Source organism: Dipodomys merriami, unplaced genomic scaffold, assembly GCF_024711535.1.
Source record: "Dipodomys merriami isolate MVZ:Mamm:240054 unplaced genomic scaffold, mDipMer1.0.p SCAF_174, whole genome shotgun sequence".
In the NCBI taxonomy this organism is placed as follows: Eukaryota; Metazoa; Chordata; class Mammalia; order Rodentia; family Heteromyidae; genus Dipodomys; species Dipodomys merriami.
Window position 1 is genome coordinate 2,290,413 of NW_027203093.1, and position 18,309 is coordinate 2,308,721.

At 57.0% G+C, this 18,309-nt stretch overlaps 1 protein-coding gene across 3 annotated transcripts; it reads right to left on the minus strand.

The window, feature by feature from the left end:
- Positions 1-2,696: 2,696 nt before the first annotated feature.
- Positions 2,697-18,064, minus strand: LOC138829630 (zinc finger TRAF-type-containing protein 1). 3 transcript variants are annotated; one of them, XM_070026066.1, is made up of 4 exons: positions 17,306-18,063; positions 6,050-6,288; positions 5,354-5,565; positions 2,697-3,848 (listed from the first exon to the last, which is right to left on the minus strand). In XM_070026066.1, exons 1-4 carry the CDS (start codon positions 17,396-17,398, stop codon positions 3,457-3,459), a joined length of 936 nt encoding a protein of 311 aa, XP_069882167.1. In that variant the 5' UTR covers positions 17,399-18,063; the 3' UTR covers positions 2,697-3,456. The 3 variants fall into 3 exon arrangements, with proteins under 3 accessions (XP_069882167.1, XP_069882165.1, XP_069882166.1); XM_070026064.1 differs by lacking the exon at positions 17,306-18,063 and adding an exon at positions 13,884-14,418; XM_070026065.1 differs by lacking the exons at positions 2,697-3,848; positions 5,354-5,565; positions 6,050-6,288 and adding an exon at positions 15,569-16,327 and having other exon boundaries at positions 17,306-18,064.
- Between the last annotated feature and the right edge of the window lie 245 nt (positions 18,065-18,309).

Here is an 18,309-nt window from a genome sequence, read left to right on the forward strand (position 1 = left end):
CACACACACACACACACACACACACACACACACACACACACACACACACACACACACACACACACACACACACACACACACACAAAACGAAGTATAACTTCCAGCTAGCTGACAGCACGACCTACTGGGGAGAGTGGTATGGAGGGAAGAGAAACCTAGGGATTGTCAGGGCCAGACAAGAGGCAGTGCTGGCCTGGTACTGGCTGAACCTGGGCTCCAAGGCTGCAGGGTAGGCAAGACCAAACTTACAGAGTTATGAAGGGGAGGCTGGGAGAGAGGAAATTGGATGCAGGTAGTCCACCTTTTGGGGGGTGAGGTGTTGTACTAGGCTTCTAGTTGGATCTGAGGTATTAGGACATGACTTGGAGGTCTGCAGAGACAAGCCCTTCCTCATCATGGTTCCAAAGACAAGACAGAGCAAGCTGGTAAAGTATGTGAGGGGCACTGTGAAGAAAGAGGAGTGGGAGATGAGGAACAAGGTGCAGAATCAGAGACTGGCTCAGGAAAATAGAATGAGGGCAGGAAGAAGTACCCCAGAGTTGTTGGGGGAAAATATGAACTGTTTTTCTCACCACAGTCCACAGGACAGTGCAGCCCCCAGGAGCCCCATTTACATACTGCAGAAGATGCTACACAGAGCTGAAGGCCTGGGCTGGAGCCTGTGTGGGCTGGGCAGGGAGGCTAGCAGAGCCCAGGAGGCAGGTTGTATTCTGGTAAGGAGACACAGACAACACATGGTTTGGAGTATTTTTTTTTAAAGGATAGTCACATACAGAAAATATTCAAAGAAAACAAACCACAAAAGTGACCTGTAAGTCATTTCCAACTGCCATAAAACACTTCTTGTTCTGCTCTTTAAAAAATTATTTTATTAATTTTGTAAATGTCTCACTTTGGGCAATCTGAAGGACGGAGTGCTCACAGGAAGTGGGGTAAGAGGGGGAGGGGAGAGTCCTGGCCTGGCCTATGTCCTCCTGGCTTCCCCATCTGCCAAAGCTGACACCCCCATCCCCGAGACGACACATAGAAGACTGGGTCAAGACAGCAAGGTGATGTAGGATTCTGGAGACAAGACAGTGTAAGTGGTGCCCCTAATAATGAAGAGCCCACAGTGACAATGCCACAGGTTTTCACTGCCATCTCCAGCATATCTGAGATGTGCTAGTCTTCTGAAGTGTCAGGTTCTCTTCCCTAGGCTGCAAGGTTGCTGCTTCAGTTAAAAGCCGTAGTGCAGAGGTCACACGGGGGATGCCTTGGTAGCTCTCCCTGACACCCTAAGATAGATAACACCCCTAGGAAGGGCACTGCCTCATCTCCGTGTGCCCTGGGTGAGCCCCACTGTCCCTTGACCCCATGCAGGGCTGCCAGTCCCAGCAAGCAGGGCTGCAGGACTCAGCCCCAAGGCCCCCATCCTCCTATGGCCTCCCAGCCCAGCAGCCACACAAACCTTCACAGACAGCTTTGCCACCCATATGTCCTTGCAGCCTGAGAGTGCCTGGGCGAGTCCTCCCATTTTCCCTGCCTCAGAAGACCTGCCAGCCGCCCTCACGCCTAACGCAGCACAAGCCAACTCCACCCTGCTCCTCATGCTACCACACATGAGAAGCTAGAGGGGCTTCTGTGTGCGTGTGTGTGTGTGTGTGTGTGTGTGTGTGAGAGAGAGAGAGAGAGAGAGAGAGAGAGAGAGAGAAAGGGGCCACCCCCCTTCCCCGGAGGCCAGGGGAAGTCGCAGGGCTGCGTCTAAGTCAAAGGCCATGCTCCCATGGAGGTTTTGGGACCAGAAGTGAGGTCTTCCTTTGCACAGGGCAGATTCCTACCTCTTCCCAACCTAGGCTTGTCAGGTCAGCTTTGCAGGAGCGAATTCCTGCAAGCCACCCATAGGACCCTCAGAAATAGCTCTGAGAAGCATTCAGCCTGGGAGGGGGCAGAGGGTCGCGGTGGAAGGGAGAGCTGATCTGGAGGTCCGCACGTTCCGCCTGGGAGGGGGCAGAGCATTGCAGTGGAAGGGAGAGCTGATCTGGAGGTCTGCACTGGTCTGTATACCTAGCCATGCTCAAGACCACAGGTGAGGCTTGTGTCTGTACCACGGTCCTTTCTCTGCATCTCTCAGCCTGCTGCCCGAAGGGTCAGAGGCAGGTGGAGATCCAGGGGCAGTCGTATTATGACTGCTAGGGTGACGCTGCCTCTCAACGTGGAAGAGCATGGGAATGCGGTAGTGTGGCAGTGGGGGACCAGACCCTACAGGGGAGCTGCTGAGGCGGCCTGGCTAGGACAGAGGAAACCAGTTCTTTGGTATTTAAAGAAACGAAGAGCGATCACAGAGGACCCCCATCTCCTGAGCAGGACCGAACTGGGTAAGTCTTCATCTTCACAGTAGCTCGGAGGTCCCCGGGAAGAACCAGGCTCAGACCCTCCATGAAGGGCTGTTGTCTACCCTGTGAGGCCCAAACACTGGTCCTACTCAGCCTCCGAGAATGGAGAATGGCGAGGTCAAGGCTGGAGAGGGCCCACCTCCCTCAGGCAACAAGCCACTGTCCTGCCTGACTCCGGCAGTGGCTTCCCAATTAAGATGAGCAGTCATGTGGGGCAGCTGCCTAGACTTTCACAGCCAGCAGCTGAGGCTGCCTCCTTCCCGCCCGGAGGAGGGCCCTCCACTCAAGGCTGAGTCGTGAATGGATTCTCTCACTAAAATTGCATCACTTATAGAAGAGCCTGTGAAGAGTTTAATTTTTTTCCTGGGAAAAGACAATTTCACCCTGCGTTCCGAAAACATTTGCTGAGCCCTGGGTGGCCAAGTCCTGCCTCCCTGGTGCAGCCGGCGGCTGAGGAAGCTCCAACCCTCCCTGGCTCTCCCTGGACAGGCCTCCCAACATCTGCGACAGACCAGAGTGCCCGGCAGTGTCTCTGAGTCTTTCCTGGGGAGCACACACAGGTGGGAGACAGGGAAGGTTTAGACTCCTAGGCTAAACCAAAGTTCCCACACAGTCCATTCACGGCCACGCCTTCCCCTCCAACAAAACAGAAAGTAGGAAACAAGGCTGCCTTTTTAATTGCAATCAAATATGCCGTCTGAAGTCAGTGAGGGCCCCTGAGCCCAGCCCGGGAACCAGAGCAGGCAGCCCACCACCTCGCTGAGGGTAGGGACTGGGGCAGAGGCGGCCGGCTTCTTACCCTCACTGCCGCCTGCCCTGTGTGCCTGGGGTGCCCAGAGTGGTTTCCTCTGTGATCAGCCCAGCCTCTGGCTGCCCGCAGGAGGGAGAGGCAGGGGTGAAGGGGGTGAGCTGGAGGCAGGGACCCTGTTGCACACGCATGCAGACTTTCCCAGTGCTTGGTTGGTTTGTTCTCCTTCTTTGCTAAAATGATCAGATAGTCGTGTGAAGCCGCTGCCGAGCCAGTGGGGAGTGGGACGGCGGTGCTGGCAATGGCCCTCCGCTCCTTGGGCATCCTGGGCCCAGCCTATTTCTGTATTTGGAATAGGAAAAGCCGCAGGTTGATGTTCTTGGCGGCCAGCAGCTTGTTGCACTCCACGGAGTCGATGATGGGCAGCGGCACGTAGTCCGTCTCATTGCTCTCATTGGTGAAGACAAAGTGGTAGATGACGGGACTGATCCTCACATCGTCATAGGGGCCCTTGAGCAGCAGGAAGGAACACTCCAAGGGTGCTGTAACCTTGCTTTTGAGGAGCAGCTGGAAGGAAAGCGTGCGCTTGCACGATAGGTTGGGGTTGCGCTCCGAGTCATTCACACGAGCCTTCAGGACCCATGTCTGGTTCAGCACCGTGAACCTCGGCGTCTCATAGTATAGGCGCGTGATGAAGTCATCCGTGCGGTAAGGCCGGAACTGAACCTCTGTGGAGACAGACAGGGCCGGAAACGGCCAACTGTTAATGTTGGGCAGGGCCTGGTGGTGGTGCCTTCTCCGACCAGGCCAAGGAAGGCTCAGCCAGGGAGGAAGGCGACTTACCGGACCCAGCCAGCTCTACTTGTCACAAGGCAAGACAACGCAATTATGGCAATGGAGGCGCGTAAGCTTTGGTGGAGGGAAAACAACTACAAACAGAATTAGTACCAATTAACTGGAGTCTCGAGGCTGTGGGAGGTCGGGGCACATCTCAGGTGTGGCCAACCCACAGAGCCTCCCTCTTCACCCTCAGCCCCAGTGCCCCACAGGGGCAGGGTAAGCAGACACACAGACAGGATGCAGTTCTGAGAACAAGTGCACTTTATTGGTTCCAATACAGAGCTGCCAGAAAAGCCGGCGGGCAGGCACGTGACGCCTGGTCCTGCCTGAGGGGAACGCAGGGTCCTCAGGTTGCACTGTGATGCAGGCTCTGCCTGGCCATCTGAGGGGCCATCAGTCAGTGGGCAGACCTGCCTGCGCAGTCCTCTTGTGAGCCCACAGCCTGTGGCTGGCAGGTCTCTCTCTGTGGAGGCGTGGACTCTCAGGCAGCCAGTCCTTTCTGCGTCCCTGCCACAACCACTCGTCCCAGCTCACCCAGACCCCACCGTCGGTCAGAGAAGCCAGGGCTGCTCCTAACCTGGGCCATGGCTTCCTGCTGGTGCAGTCCCCTGGACCCTTGGCCTTTATGGCCTACAAAAAGCCAGGCTCTGTCTGGGCAGCTCTGCATGACTGGCTGCCCAGCTGCCCTGGGCACTCTGAGCACGGCCACCTGGGCTGAGCAGTAGAGGGATGGCGTTCCCCTGAGTGGCCCCAGTGTCAGCAGATGCTTCTTGCTGCTCTTTGGCCTAGGCTCTGGCCTGGCTTCTGTTCCCCGACATGTTCAAAGGCGAGCCACAAGATCCAACGGGCATAGCCCAGTCCGGCCTGCCCATCTGTGGGTCTCCACTCCCAGTTCTACTGTATGAGCTGGCACCCTCAGCTTGCTCTGGAGCCCTGTCCCTGAACAGCTCGTGCAAGCCTTAGGAGATGGTGTGGCCACATGAGGGACCATTTGAAGGCAGGGCCTGACTTGATGGAGAACTCTTCTTGGTCCAGGCTCCGAGGGTGACACCCTGAGCTCCCAGGCCTCCCTGAGACACACCCCACTTCCTGGCTAGACTCTGACCACCTCAAGTGTGTGGAGCTGCTCACAGCGGGGATGCCACCTTGCTGGGGTGGGCCAGGGTGGGGAGAAGCTGCTGTGAGAGCCAGGCAGGTGTGCCCTAGGGCCCTGTCAGCCTATCCTATTGCTCAGTCTCCAAACTGTCTTCTTCCCCAAGGCATCCTCTTGGCCAAGAAGCGCTGTACAGAGACTGGCCTTCCGGCACAGCCTGTGCCCCCTCCCCCCCCACCCCCGGCCCTTCTGCCCCAGGCAGCACCTGTGCAGCATGCAGCGAGTGGTAGGGCGCCTCACCTGTGTAGCCAATCTTCTCAAAGCTCAGCAGGCTGAAGATGCTGTTGTACAGCTGCATCTCCTTGCGGTGGCTCTGGTCCATCTCATCGAGGATTTCCATCAGCTCGTTGCCGGTCTTGGTTGGGTGAGCACACGCAGCCTCATGCACCGTCAGCTCATGGAAGGGGCCGTGCCACGGGCAGCCAATGCGCTTGTACTTGCACTGGGTCACCCTGGAAGAAAGTGAGCACAGTGGTCATGCCTGTGTCTGGGACAGGCAGTCACGTCGAGCTACCCTCCAGAGACCATGTCTGCCCCACCGCAAACCTCTCCCTACAGGACACATGGAATGGTAACCCCAGCCAGCCAGGACGGGTTCAGAGCACTCATTTGTGTACATGTGGATGAAGGAGAGAAGGGAGAGGGAGCAAGGCGAGGGGGAGTGCAGGATCTGTGTGCTGGCATGCCTCCTGCATCCACCGCTGCGGGGTCTCTCCTCTACTGGGCAATAAAGTGGCTGCTGACCATGGTCCTGGACCCCACGTAACTCTGGTACTTGGCTACTGCCTGGGACAGTAGGGCTCGTGGATATACAATACTCGTAGCCAATGATGACCAGGCAGGTCTTCCTGCTCAAGGCATACCTTTACTAGGGTGGGCTCTCGGCCCTATCCTGAGCCCCCACCAGCGTGGCTGACCCCTGGCAATAGCAGTTACCTGTCCTGGCACTCCTCTTTCTGGTGCCTCTCTAAGAGGGAGCGGGGAAACTGGCGCAGGCAGAAGCCACACTCTGAGGGCAGCTCGCTCACAGCTTTCTCCACAGCCAGGTTTCGGCAGCAGAGGCTCTTACTGATCTCACAACGACAGTTGGGGCATGTGGCCTGCTCCTCCTTCAGCCGGGCATCTGCTAGTAGGTGGATAAAACAGCCAGCGCACATCAAGTGACCGTTAGTACACTGCGGAGAAGGAAAGGGAGGTGAAGCGCACAGGCCCTCGGGAGGCTCGCGTGTGCATGTGCCGCCTGCCCGCTGGCTCCAGCCAGGTCAGGCCAATTGTCCAAAGGGACCTGAGTCATGAAGAAAGGCGTGTGTGCTGGCTCCAAGTTGAGTTAGTGTCTAGAAACGCTGAGATTCTCAAAGGGGACATGCCAGATTGGGCTCTGTGGAGAGCAAGGTCTTTTCAAGTCATGAAGGGCACCACTACCTGAGGCCAAACTGTCACTGAGCTAACACATCAGGACTCGAAGCCTGGTTTTCCATTTTTCCTGACTTACGAGAATCGCCAGCTCTCAGCCTGGCACAACGGAAGTGTTTAGCTAGCAGCCGCCCATCAGGGAAGCAGACGCTGCTGCTGTACTGAGGCAGGCACCCTCTCCTTGGCTTTCAGAAAGGCTGCTGACAAGGGGACTAGAATTGGCCCTAGCTGACCTCAACCCTCGTACATCCATGCCAGCCCTCGGTGGTGAGTACAAGTGAAGGCCAGTAACTGCTAGCACCCAGGGAATGCAGCTACCTGTCAGGACTTCTTCAGAAGCCTGGAACAAAGCTGCGGCAGGCAGGAAGCTGAGTTGGCCCAAGATGGAAGCAGGTGCGGAAGGGATGCTGAGTTTGGCAGGGCCAACAGGAGCCAGGCCCTCCCCTGCTCAGTGGACAGCAGGCTGCCAGAAGCACTCCCATCCTAGGTGACTCACTCACCCAACACGAGGGCCACTTGGTGCCATCAAGAGATACAGGCTAGATGTGGGCGTGGCTTTCGAGGGGCTGCGGTATGAGGGGAGGCCTGGGGAGGAGCTGCCTGCCTATGCCCCACCTGCACAGGGGGGTGCTGGCAAACCTCAGCTGGGGCCTTGCTTCAGGGGCTTTTAGCCCCCACAGGCCAGGCCTGAGATCCAGTGAGTGACAGCATCTGCTGAGCACATGAAAGGCTTGCTTCTACAGCAATGCCACATATTATCTGCATTCAAATCTGAGCAAAGTTAAAAATTAAAATGTGTACTACCGGTGAGGAGTGTGACCTGGCTAAGCTGAGTCTGGTGAACAGGAGGCTGGTGGAGGCAGGTCCTAAATGAGAAAATCCAGCTGTCCTGCCCGTCCCCAGAAGCCTGTGGGAGTGGACTCCAGGCTGGAAGCAGCACAACTGTGGAAAGCACAAGGAACCCAAGTCATAGGTCCTGAAAGCCCCTACCTGCCTGAGCACTGTCTGGGCTGAGGGCTGCTATGGTTTCTGGAAGGCATGTAGGGACACAGCATAGCACCAAATCACCATGTGTTCCGGGGAGGGAAAGCTCAGGAGCTTCCCCCTGCCCCGCCCCCACCCCCACCCTCAGGAAGTGAAGCCAGAGACACAGCACCTGATGAACATCCCTGGATGGGGTAACCCAACAGGTCACCAGCAGTGAGACCCTCTAGGACTCACTATCCCAACACTGATCCACATGGACAGCTCCAGGCCCTTCCTGGTGAGAAGCTGCCTAGGTCTTGGATGAGGATCTGGGCCTGGCTCTTATGTCCAGGGTCCATCAGCCTGTGCAGATTTCTCCTGGCTGCAGCCTGGCTCTCCTAGTGTTTTCAAGCTTGACTGGAGACACTAACTCCTACCTTTCAGCCCACTGAGCCTTTCCTCTTGGTTCTGAGCAGCCCAGGAGACTCAGAAAGGTGTCCTAGGCCCCTCTTTAAGAGAGCACTGAGGCCACTAAGCATGCCACCACTTGCTCCCCATACAGAGTGCCTCCAGAATCTCAGCCAGCTCTGGCCAACACAGGCTCAGGCAGTTCTGTGCTACAGTGATAAGTGCTGATCTTTGTCCTCCTGTGGCTTCCCCTGGGCCTCCTGGTGAATCTACAAGCTGAGGGGATGTGGAGAACCACAGCCCCAACAGCTCAGCTAGGTCTGAGCACAGAAAGGTCCAAGATGTTCTGTGATATACTGTCCCAGCCAAGGGTCAGCCCACACCTCACCTACTGCTGAATGGATGCTATTTAGGTAAACTATAGGACAACACCCAGACCAGTCTGTCCTCTTCCCATAGCAGGTGGTCATCATGCCCCAGAGCCTTCCCACAACTTCCTGAGCAAGACTCAATCTCTACACATGCAGCTATATTCAGCCTTGACACTGGCTGGGCCAGACAGTAGTTGGGCCCAGACCTGTGCCCACTGCCTAGCCAGAAGCTGGGCCCCCAGTTACTCCCTGCAGTGCCGGTGATAGAGCCCATATACAACATACTATACGTCAGCCCCCAAGAGCCCAGGGGCCTCCAGAAACAGCCTCTGCAGTGTCTAGGTGAGTCTGCCTTACTCACCAGCAGCAAGGAAGATCCTGGACCCATCATCTAGGATGACGTCACAGGACCTCCCAGGAAAGGTGCTGGTTTGGAGACATCATGCTGGCTCAGACCCCACTCCACAGGTTACAACAGAACAACCTTGGGCTCATCATTTTCCTCTGAGTAACTGTTTTCTTTATTTTCTTTCTTACTTTTCCTTTTTTGTCCATCATGGGCTTGAACTCTGGGCCTGGGCACTGTCCCTAGCTCTTTTGCTCAAGGGTAGCACTCTATCCCTTGAGCCACAGCACCACTTCTGGTTTTCTGGTGGTTAACTGGAGATAAGAGCCTCACAGTCTTTCCTGCCAGGGCTGGCTTTGAACTGTGATCCTCAGATCTCAGCCTCCTGAGTAGCTAGGATGACAGGTGTGAGCCACCAACTCCTGGCCGAGTGACTGTTTTTCTCAGGTGCGCAAAGTGATGAATTTAATAGATGGGAGACAACAGGGCTGGCAGCAAGGCTTGGCACCCACACCAAACCAGGCTTAGAACAAATACCATGTGTGGCCTTCCATGGCAGAGCCCCTGGGGGCTCTATCAACGGGGAAGGCTGAGGTCCTAGGTCCTTTGTAGATGCTGAGTACGCATAAGTAATCTATGAACAGCCATCTGTACCCACACCTCTGGAACGGCACCTAGTCCTTCCCTCTGCCTTGCTATGGGTAGTTCATGTACAGTCAGCCTATGTATACCTGGGCCAGACCCATCTAAGCTGGCTTTTTCTCTGGATTAAGGGAATTGGATAGATTCACTGGGCTCAAGGGGCCATAAACAAGTCTTAGGAACAGCCTCCATGACTTCCGGTTAGTTACATGCTCCTCACAGTCGGTTGGCTTTTTAGGACCCCTTTTAAACCCTGGGGACTCATTCTTTGCACTTGATGCCAGCTGGCACTCAGACCCATGTGGACAGTGTACCCTCCTGCTCAGGAGGTAAGGGACCATAGGCCCTTGATAGAGAACATTAGTGCCAAATTGCAACCCAGCTGCTTGCACTAACCCCAAAGCACTGCTCAGCCAGGTGAAGGCTCCCTTCCTCTCCAGAGTCTGCCAGTGTCTAGGGTGCAGGCAAAGCTCCACCAGGCTCAGTAGCACCTAGAGGTGTTATAATCCACATACTTAACCCAGCTTTTTGAACCTCCTCTGTCAACCATGGACCTAACAGGATTAGCTCCTTGTCCAAAATCATGTAGCCAGAAAGAAGGAAGGACATGAACTTCAGCATGGCAGAAGTGCCAGGCTGGATTTGACTTTTTTTGGGGGGAGGATGCGGGGGGGGGGGCGTCTGTCGTGGGGCTCAAACTCTGGGCCTGGGTGCTTTCCCTGAACCACAGAGCCACTTGCGGTTTTCTGGTGGTTATTTGAAGAGTCTCATGGACTTTCCTGCCCGAGCTGGCTTTGAAACTGTGATCTCAGATCTCAGCTTCCTGAGTAGCTAAGATGACAGGAGAGCCACCAGTGGTGCCTGGCAGATTTGAAGTTCTTAGTAGAGACTTGGCTCAAGCGGTAGTGTACCAGCCTAGCACGTACAAGATATTGAGTTTAAATCCCAGTACTGCCCAAAATAAAAAAACAAATATAAATATAAAAGGAGGTAGATTTAAGCTTTTAGCCAGCTGCATTCAACCTCTCTGATGCTGGGACTCAGGAAGGGCCTACTGAACCCCTGGAGTGTGGTTCCACCTCAGAAATAAACAGGTCTAAAAGTAATTCAAAATGACAAACTACCGTTACAAAAGACACAATCTAGCTACAGTCTAGAAACCCCCCTGGCTTAGTCCAGAATTTTGGACCACCAAGCAGACTTATTTCCAGAGCTCATTAGCCAGTGCTAACAGACCTCAGGCCTTGTGAGCGGTGAGACGGAGCTGTCTCTGCTTCCTAGGCCTTTAACCTGCCAACCAAGTAATCAACCCCCATGCTGAGACTAGATGCAGAGGCAAATGCATTAAAACATATGAACTCTTCCCCTTGAGAGCAGAGACTGCCTGAGTCAGGTGGACATGGATGAGAATCCTTGTGGCAGGGAGAAAAGAAGGCCCTAAAAAAACATACCGCTTCAGACAAGCCCAAGATGAAGAGCAGAAGTGAGCAGGGATGTGGTGAGGACAGCTCAGACAAAAAGCTAGCAGAAGACAGGATGATGCCACAGGGGGCAGGCCAGAGGGAGCAGCTAAACACCATACCAGATGCAAAATGAACCACATCTGTTAGAGCCCTTCTACCCCCAAATGACACTGATCCCTGCACTCATGAGTTCATAAGGGTGAGAATAACTAATGTGTCTTCCTCAACATGTCAATGCTAAGGCTTTAGGCTGGCTGTCATCCACAGAAAGGGTCAGGGCTGCATCTATGCCATGGAGGACCACATCAAAGCTTTGTCTGTTGTGGGGCTTGAACTCAGGGCCTGGGTGTGGTCCCTGAGCTTTTGTGCTCAAGGCCAGCACTCTACCACTTTGAACCACAGCACCACTTCTGGTTTTCTGGTGGTTAACTGGAGATAAGAACCTCACAGATTTTCCTGCCAGGGCTGGCTTCAAACCATGATCCTTAGATCTCAGCCTCCCGAGTAGCTGGGATTATAGGTGTGAGCCGCCTGTGCCCACCTCACACTGAATCTTGTATGAAAGGCTGTACCAAGACAGCTGGGGGGAGCAAGGAAGGTTATGGATGTAACATCCCAGGCACCACTGAGGCTGGGTCTTCCCCAGAAGAGGCATTTCCATGAGCAGAGTTGCCAATAGGTCACACTGCCCCAGGTCTCAGGGTTGCACCCAAAGCAGGGTGTGTGCCTGCCTTCCTGTATCCAGAAGCTCCTATGTGGATGCTCCTGCTGCCCTCCAGACATCCATTGGTGCCTCCCTGGGACTCTCTAAGGACTCACCCAGGACTCAGGGAGGTGGATGTACTTCTTGCCAAGCCAGTTACCCAAGATACACTTAACACCCACACAGAGAACATCAAAGCACACATCTGCTGCACCTTCTGTGGCCCTTAACCTGACATGAAGGGCCACAGCAGTAAGAGCCTTTGCTTGACACCAGAGCAAGTTCCCCAGCCTTTGATGTGTGCATACGTGGGTTTGGGCCACAGGGAAGCTGGCCCGGTGTGCAGATGCAAGGGCTCAGTCTCAGGACCAGGTATATGAACCAATGCTTATACCCCACATCTGCTCTTATCATCATCTAAAATTTCCCTGTCAGCACAACTGACATTTAGCAGATACCCTCTGAAATCATTATGCACTCGGCTAACTCCAGAGGTCTGTAGGGTTTTCTCCAACTCTTCTGACCCCATAGCAATTGCCAGAGCCTGCCTCCAGGATGCACAGCATGGCTGGCACCTAGCCAGTGCCATGTGTTCTGCTGGGGTCAGGCAAAATGTTGCCAGCAGGAGCAGAAGGTGGAGACCGGGCTATGAAGACAGCCTATCAATACGGGTCACTAACGAGGGCTAAAGTGGTAGAACATGCCAGTCTCTACACCTACCCAGACCCCATAGAACCTCAGTGGGGATAGCAACAGAAGCCCTCCAGGGCCACTGCATGTGCTGTTAGGCCATGGAGGCATCTCTGGGAGCTCTGAGACAACAGGAAGCTTCGTTCCTTCCCCCAGCCCCTCCCATCTTAGACAGTACCTGTGTATCTTATATAGTATCTACATTTAGTCCAAGTAAGTTCCAACACTTCTCTAGGGCTCTCCCACAACCATACCTTCAAATTCATTGCCTGTTGATTCTAGGCTTCTGTAAACAAAGGGAAACACCTTGCTCTACATATTACCTGGGGAAAATGCAGGTGGGGCAGGGACAAGTGGCAGGACCACAGGTCAGAGTCAACGCCCATAGCTTCCTTCAGAGGTTTGCATCCAGGGAAGCTGCTGGGCAGTCTAGCCTGGAAGGGCAGCTCCTGCCATCACAATGCTACAGCTGCTCAGCTGCCTGCCTTCAGCTGCCCAGGCCAGAGCTCATTCTCGTCATAGGGCAGGCTGGTTTGAACCAGCCAGTCTCGGAAGCCAGGTCATCATCTGCTCTGAGCAGAAGTGGTGGCTGTATGTGTGGGCCAAGAAGCCAGCATCCAAAAGCCTGTCATGCCAGGTCCGGCTGCAGCCCATGCACAGGAGAGAAAACAAGACTCCCCTCTCCACTGGTTTGTCTTGCTAGAGTCTGACTCAAGGCCCAGAAAAAGAACTCTTCCATCAGGGAGGACCAAGAAGATACAGCAAGGAAAAAGGAGCTCTGAGGAGAGCAGGTTCAAATGGCCTCCAAAGCAAGGGGTAAATGTTAGAACTGAGATCAGCAGCTGAGGACAACCTGGTTGGCTCCTGCCTGACACCCAGAAAGGTGAGTGTCCTGTCCTGGTCACCTGTGTCCTCAGGCCGGAAGAGGATCTGGAGACCCAGAAGTAACAACCTAGATTAGCCTCCAGTCTAAACAGAAGCAGGGAAAGAAACATCCTCCTGACTCCCGGACGGGGGAAGTGGGGGGAAAAAAATTCTGACAGGGAATCCTGCTTTGCTTCTTCAAGAGGCTGAATGTTGAAGTAGAGTAACCAGGGTGGAGAAGGCGTCCACCTGGGCCAGGGAACCCCTCAAAGACCCTGAGTCTAGCTGCCACACTGGGTCTTCAACCGAGGATGAGGAGGAAAGAACTGTGGCACTGGCAGCCTAAAAGCCAGCCCGTGTGGGGCGTCTTGCAGGCGAGTATCCTCTAGACCAGGGATGGGAGAGAGGAGCAAAGAGAAGAGACAAACCCCTCCCTTCTTCCTGTTCTTCGGACGGAAACAGGGCTCCGATGAGCAGAAAGAGATGTGCACAGGAGTTCAGATGTGGAGGGACACGGTTGGGGGTGTGGCTGCCAGAACCCAAGCACTCCGGAGGCCCCGGCCGGCGCCCGGACGCCTCGGAGCGAGGGGCGGCGCTGGCGAGGCGGGGAGCGCGGACACCTGGACGCAGCCCTCGGCCCGGCCAGCCGGAGGGGGCGGGGAGGGCTCGAGGAAGGGACCCTGACGGAACCTGGAAGAGAGGCGGGGTCTAAGGAAGAAAGGAAGCCAGGGCCGGGAAGTGAGAGCCGGAACGCCAAAAGGGGGGCTCGAGGCCGAAAGGGGCGCTCCGGGCTCGGCGCGGGCCCCGCGGGCGCGGAGGGCGGAGCGAGGATCGGAGAGGGTACCCGGCCACCGGCCTCCGGGCCCGGCCTCGAGGAGACGCGGCGCCGGGCCGGCGGCCCTACCTGGTACACGGAGGCTTTGGGCAGGTCCAGGCACACGGTGCAACACAGCACCGAGTAGAGCCGCTCCTCCAGCTTCCCGCTGCCGGCCGCCGCCGCGGCCGCCGCCGCCTCGGCCGCCTCGGCCGCCCGCAGCCGCTTCTTGGGCGGCGCGTCGGGGTCGCCGGCCGCCTCCTGCAGCTGCCGGGCGCCGGCCAGGCCCGCCTCGTCCGGGAGTCCGGGCCCCGCCGCCTCGCCCAGCGCCGCCGCCGCCGCCGGCCCCGCGGCCGCCCCGGGCCCAGCCCCGACCCCGACCCCGGCCGGCATGGCACCCGCGGGCCCTGCGGCCGGGCCGCCCCCGCCGGCCTCCTCCGCGCCGGACATCGCGGCCGGCCGGCCCGGCGGGCGGGTGCCGGCGCGCTCGCCGGCTGGAAGTTAGGGGCACCGCGCGCCCCTGCCGGCCTCTCGCCGCCGCTGCGACCCCGCAGCCCGCTTGCCGCGCCGCCGCCTCAGAGGGCCCAGCCCGCGCGTCGGCCCGCAGCCACCCCGGCCACCGACCCCGGCGCGGCCGCCATCTTTGTTTTCGCTGCGCGCCCCACCCCCGCGCGCCACCGCCCCCTTCTTCCCGCTACGTGGTTCCTCGCGCGCCAATAGGAGCGCCGCCCGGGGCCAGACGGGCCGGCAGGCACAGCCAATGGGTGAGCGAGGGCGCCGAGAGCCCGCCCTCTGCCGAAGGTGGACTGGAGAAGGCGGGGTCCAGGCGGCCCGCTGGGGCTGCACACCTGCAGCTCAAGGCCTGCGCGCGAGGGTCGGGGACTGCACCTTGTCCTCCTCAGCGGCTGTGGGAGCGAGCTGCAGTGAGCATCCACAGACTCCCACGACGGGATGTCCCTGCACCCACCATTGTCCCCAGAGACAGATTTGCATGTGCTGGGCCCTGTCCTGGCTCACTGGAGGCGAAGGGCACGAATGACCCTGACTTTTGCAGGACAGGGTATGCTTCCACGGGATGCAAGCATAGGAACTGCGTGGGAGCGGTGCACTTCAAACCTTAAATCCAATGCTCTGTGTAGCCCCGTTTCCCACCCCTGGGGTTGGAGACTGAGGGGGAATCCAGAGCTAAAGTGAAGGTCTTGGCTTGCACACCTAGAGGGCACACAGGTAGCAATTGAGTCAGCCCCTGAGAAGGATGTGCAGTTCCGGGAGTCACGTGGCACAGCTCAGCTCAGAGGGTCACCTGCCGAGACCAGTAAGGATATCTGCAAACCTACCATGTCTCAAGAGAGCAAGGGGCTCTTCCCAACACAGAAGCCCTCCTAGCAAAGGTGCCAGGAATGAGGTTGCATGCTAATTCCAGCACATCCCCACAGAGAAACCAGATGGAGTTTTAGGGGCTTTAAGATGCTCAACGAAGGCCCTCTAATCCTTCTCAAGCATGGACTAATAATGAGCAAATGCTGGTGGTTCACATCTGTAATCCTAGCTACTCAGGAGGCTGAGATCTCAGGATCTCATTCAAAGCCAACCCAGACAGGAAAGTCTGTGAGACTATCTGCAATAAAATCAGGAAAAGCCAGAAGTGGTGCTGTGGCTCAAGTGGTAGGGCACTAGCCTCGAACACAAAGAGGCTTAGGGATAGTGCCCATGCCCCACGTTCAAGCCCCAAGATTGGCAAAAAAATAAAGAAACAAAAAAGACTTAATTCCAAATTCCTGGAGAAATTTTAAAGTTTATTGGAAATCAAACCTCTTTTGATCCATACCCTTCACATGACCAATTCCCAAACAGACTTGGGACCCAGTCTCTTTTATTCTTGTCTAGGCAAGTCCTTAGAAAAGGGACAGCATTCAGGCTCTGCCCCAACCTGCAGCAGATTCAATTCAGGAAGAAGGAAAACCAATGCCTTTAGGAGTAGGCCCCCCAAGAGCTGGCCAGTGGAGGGGAGATGGTAGCCGGGGCAGGGGCCTGTCCTGCTGTATCTATCACTCCCACTGTGAGCGCTGTGCGTGCAGGGCTCGACAGTAGGCCCAACTGCCTGCAGCCAGGGCCCAGCGACAGATGTCTTCCTTCAACAGCAGCAGCAACCTGTCCTCTTCGAGACGGCTTAGCAGGCCTGCGGTCCCCAGCATCACACCCCCCCATATTCCATAAGTGTTGGCTGTGAAGACAGCCACAATGAGGATGGTCACAGCGACCACCAACAGCACTGCCTGGCCAGCGACAGAGCAGCCTTCAGGACCAAGGTGGTCACCAGCCACAGCGAGCACCATGCCTCCTCCCAGTAGCAGGTTGGCAGAGGATCGGTCCCCATTCACCCAGTGGAAATCAAAGGCCAGAAGGGGCAGGCCGATTACTGTCGCCACCCAGGCTCCAGCAAAACAGTCTTCATGTGGGCTCAGCCCTGGGGCCAGCCTGATGGCAGCAGCCAAAGCCTGGAGCAGGAAGCCAGCAGCAGCCCCTCGACTTGACTGTTGATACAGGAAAAGGAAAGACATGTAGGGAAAAGCCAGGAACCACTTTATTTTATTTATTTATTTATTGGTGGTACTGGGGTTTTGAATTCAGGGCCCCTACTACTTAAGCCACATCTCCAGCCCTTTTGTTTTATTTTTCAAATAATGTCAAGAGTTCTTGTTTTGTTTTGTTTTTGGGTCCAGTCATGGGGCCTGAACTCTGGGCCTGGGCACTGTCCCTCAGCTCTTCAGCTCAAGGCTAGCGCTCTACCACTTGAGCCACAGCGCCACTTCTGGCTTTTTTCTTTTTGCTTATGTGGTGCTGAGGAATCGAACCCAGGGCCTCAGGCATGCAAGGCAAGCACTCTACCACTGAGCCACATTCCCAGCCCATGTCAAGAGTTCTTGTCAGAGCCAGGTACTAATGGTTCATGCCTATAATCCTAGATACTGGGGAGGCTGAGATCTGAGGATCGTGGTTTTGAAGCCAGCCTGGGCAAGAGTGTCCATGAGATTCATCTCCAATTAACCACCAGAAAACTGGAAGTGGCACTGTGGCTCAAATGGTAGAGTGCTAGCCTTGAGCAAAAAGCTCAGGGACAGTGCCCAGGCCCTAAATTCAAGCCCCATGACACGGGTGATCCTCTCTACTCAGGAGGCTGAGATCTGAGGATTGAAGTTTGAAACCAGTCTGGACAGTAAAATCCATGAGACTCTTATCTCCAAAAACAAAGAAGTGGAGTTGTGGCTCAAGTGGGCAGAGCATTAGACTTGAGCAAAAAAAAAAGCTAAGGGACAAAAACCCGGTCCTGAGTTCACATGTGGACCTGAGCCACGGTATCTAGCAAGGACTACCCTTTTACACCATAAACGTTTGGGGGTCTTAAGGAAAGCTGGCCCCAGACTTGCCTCCCACCACTGTAGTGCAGAGATCTGTGGTGGAGTCTCCACTAAGCGCGGGAGGGCCTTAGGTGTGGAGATAGGGATACTCACCTGCACAGAGCTGGCGGCCGCATGCAGAGACACCGCTCCCAGCACCAGGTGGGACAGGACAGTACACCATTCGCTTCCCGGCTTTGGGGCCATGACAGGAAATTTGAAAAGACAGGAAGGGGATCTTCAAGTTTGGAGAGAGAAACGCACCGAAGCCCTTGCCCTAAGGGCTGCTCTCCAGGAAGCCACGGCTCCACGAGTAGACGCTGAGTTGGGGGACCCCGGAGACCACTGGGCCAACCGAGGAGAAGGACTCTAATTCAGGTGAGAGAGGGGTGGCCAGACGCAAGGTCCGGACTGGGGAGGCAAGAAAGGGAGCCTCGGGACCAGGAGACAGAGCGGCGCCAAGCGCAGGCCGCGGCGGTGGCTCGGGCTCGGTCCCAGAGCCGGGCGAGGAGCCGGGCGGCCGGGGAGCTCCGGGGGCCGGGGAGCTCCGGGGGCCGGGGAGCCCCGGGGGCCGGGGAGCCGGGCGGGCCGGGGAGCCCCGGGGGCCGGGGAGCTCCGGCGGCCGGGGAGCTCCGGGGGCCGGGGAGCCGGGCGGGCCGGGGAGCCCCGGGGGCCGGGGAGCCGGGCGGCCAGGGAGCTCTGGCCTTCCGCCGGGCACTGGGCGAGGGGGCGCCGGCTGGAGCGCCGAGGCGGGGTCGGGAGAGGCCAGCGGGAGGCTCTCGCGGGGCGGCGCTGGAGAAGAGGCTGCCGGAACGGCGAGCGGGGTACGGGTGGCCGTGAGGCGCCCGATTGCAAAGGCGACGTCGCCGTCCCCGAGAGGGGCCGGGGCGGGGCTTCGGGGGCCGGGCGGGGCTGTGATAGGAGGAGGGTCTGGGCGGGGCTTCAAGAGGCGGGGGGGGCGTCCAATGGGCACTGGGCGGGGCGCGGAGGCTGCACGCGGTGCCTGACAGAGGGCTGCCGCTTGCGGGAACCCGAGTGCCCGTCTTCCGAGCGTGGGAGCGGCTTCAGGAGATGAGGCCGCTGTGGGTGCTGTCAGACGGAGACGGGGTCGGCCGGCA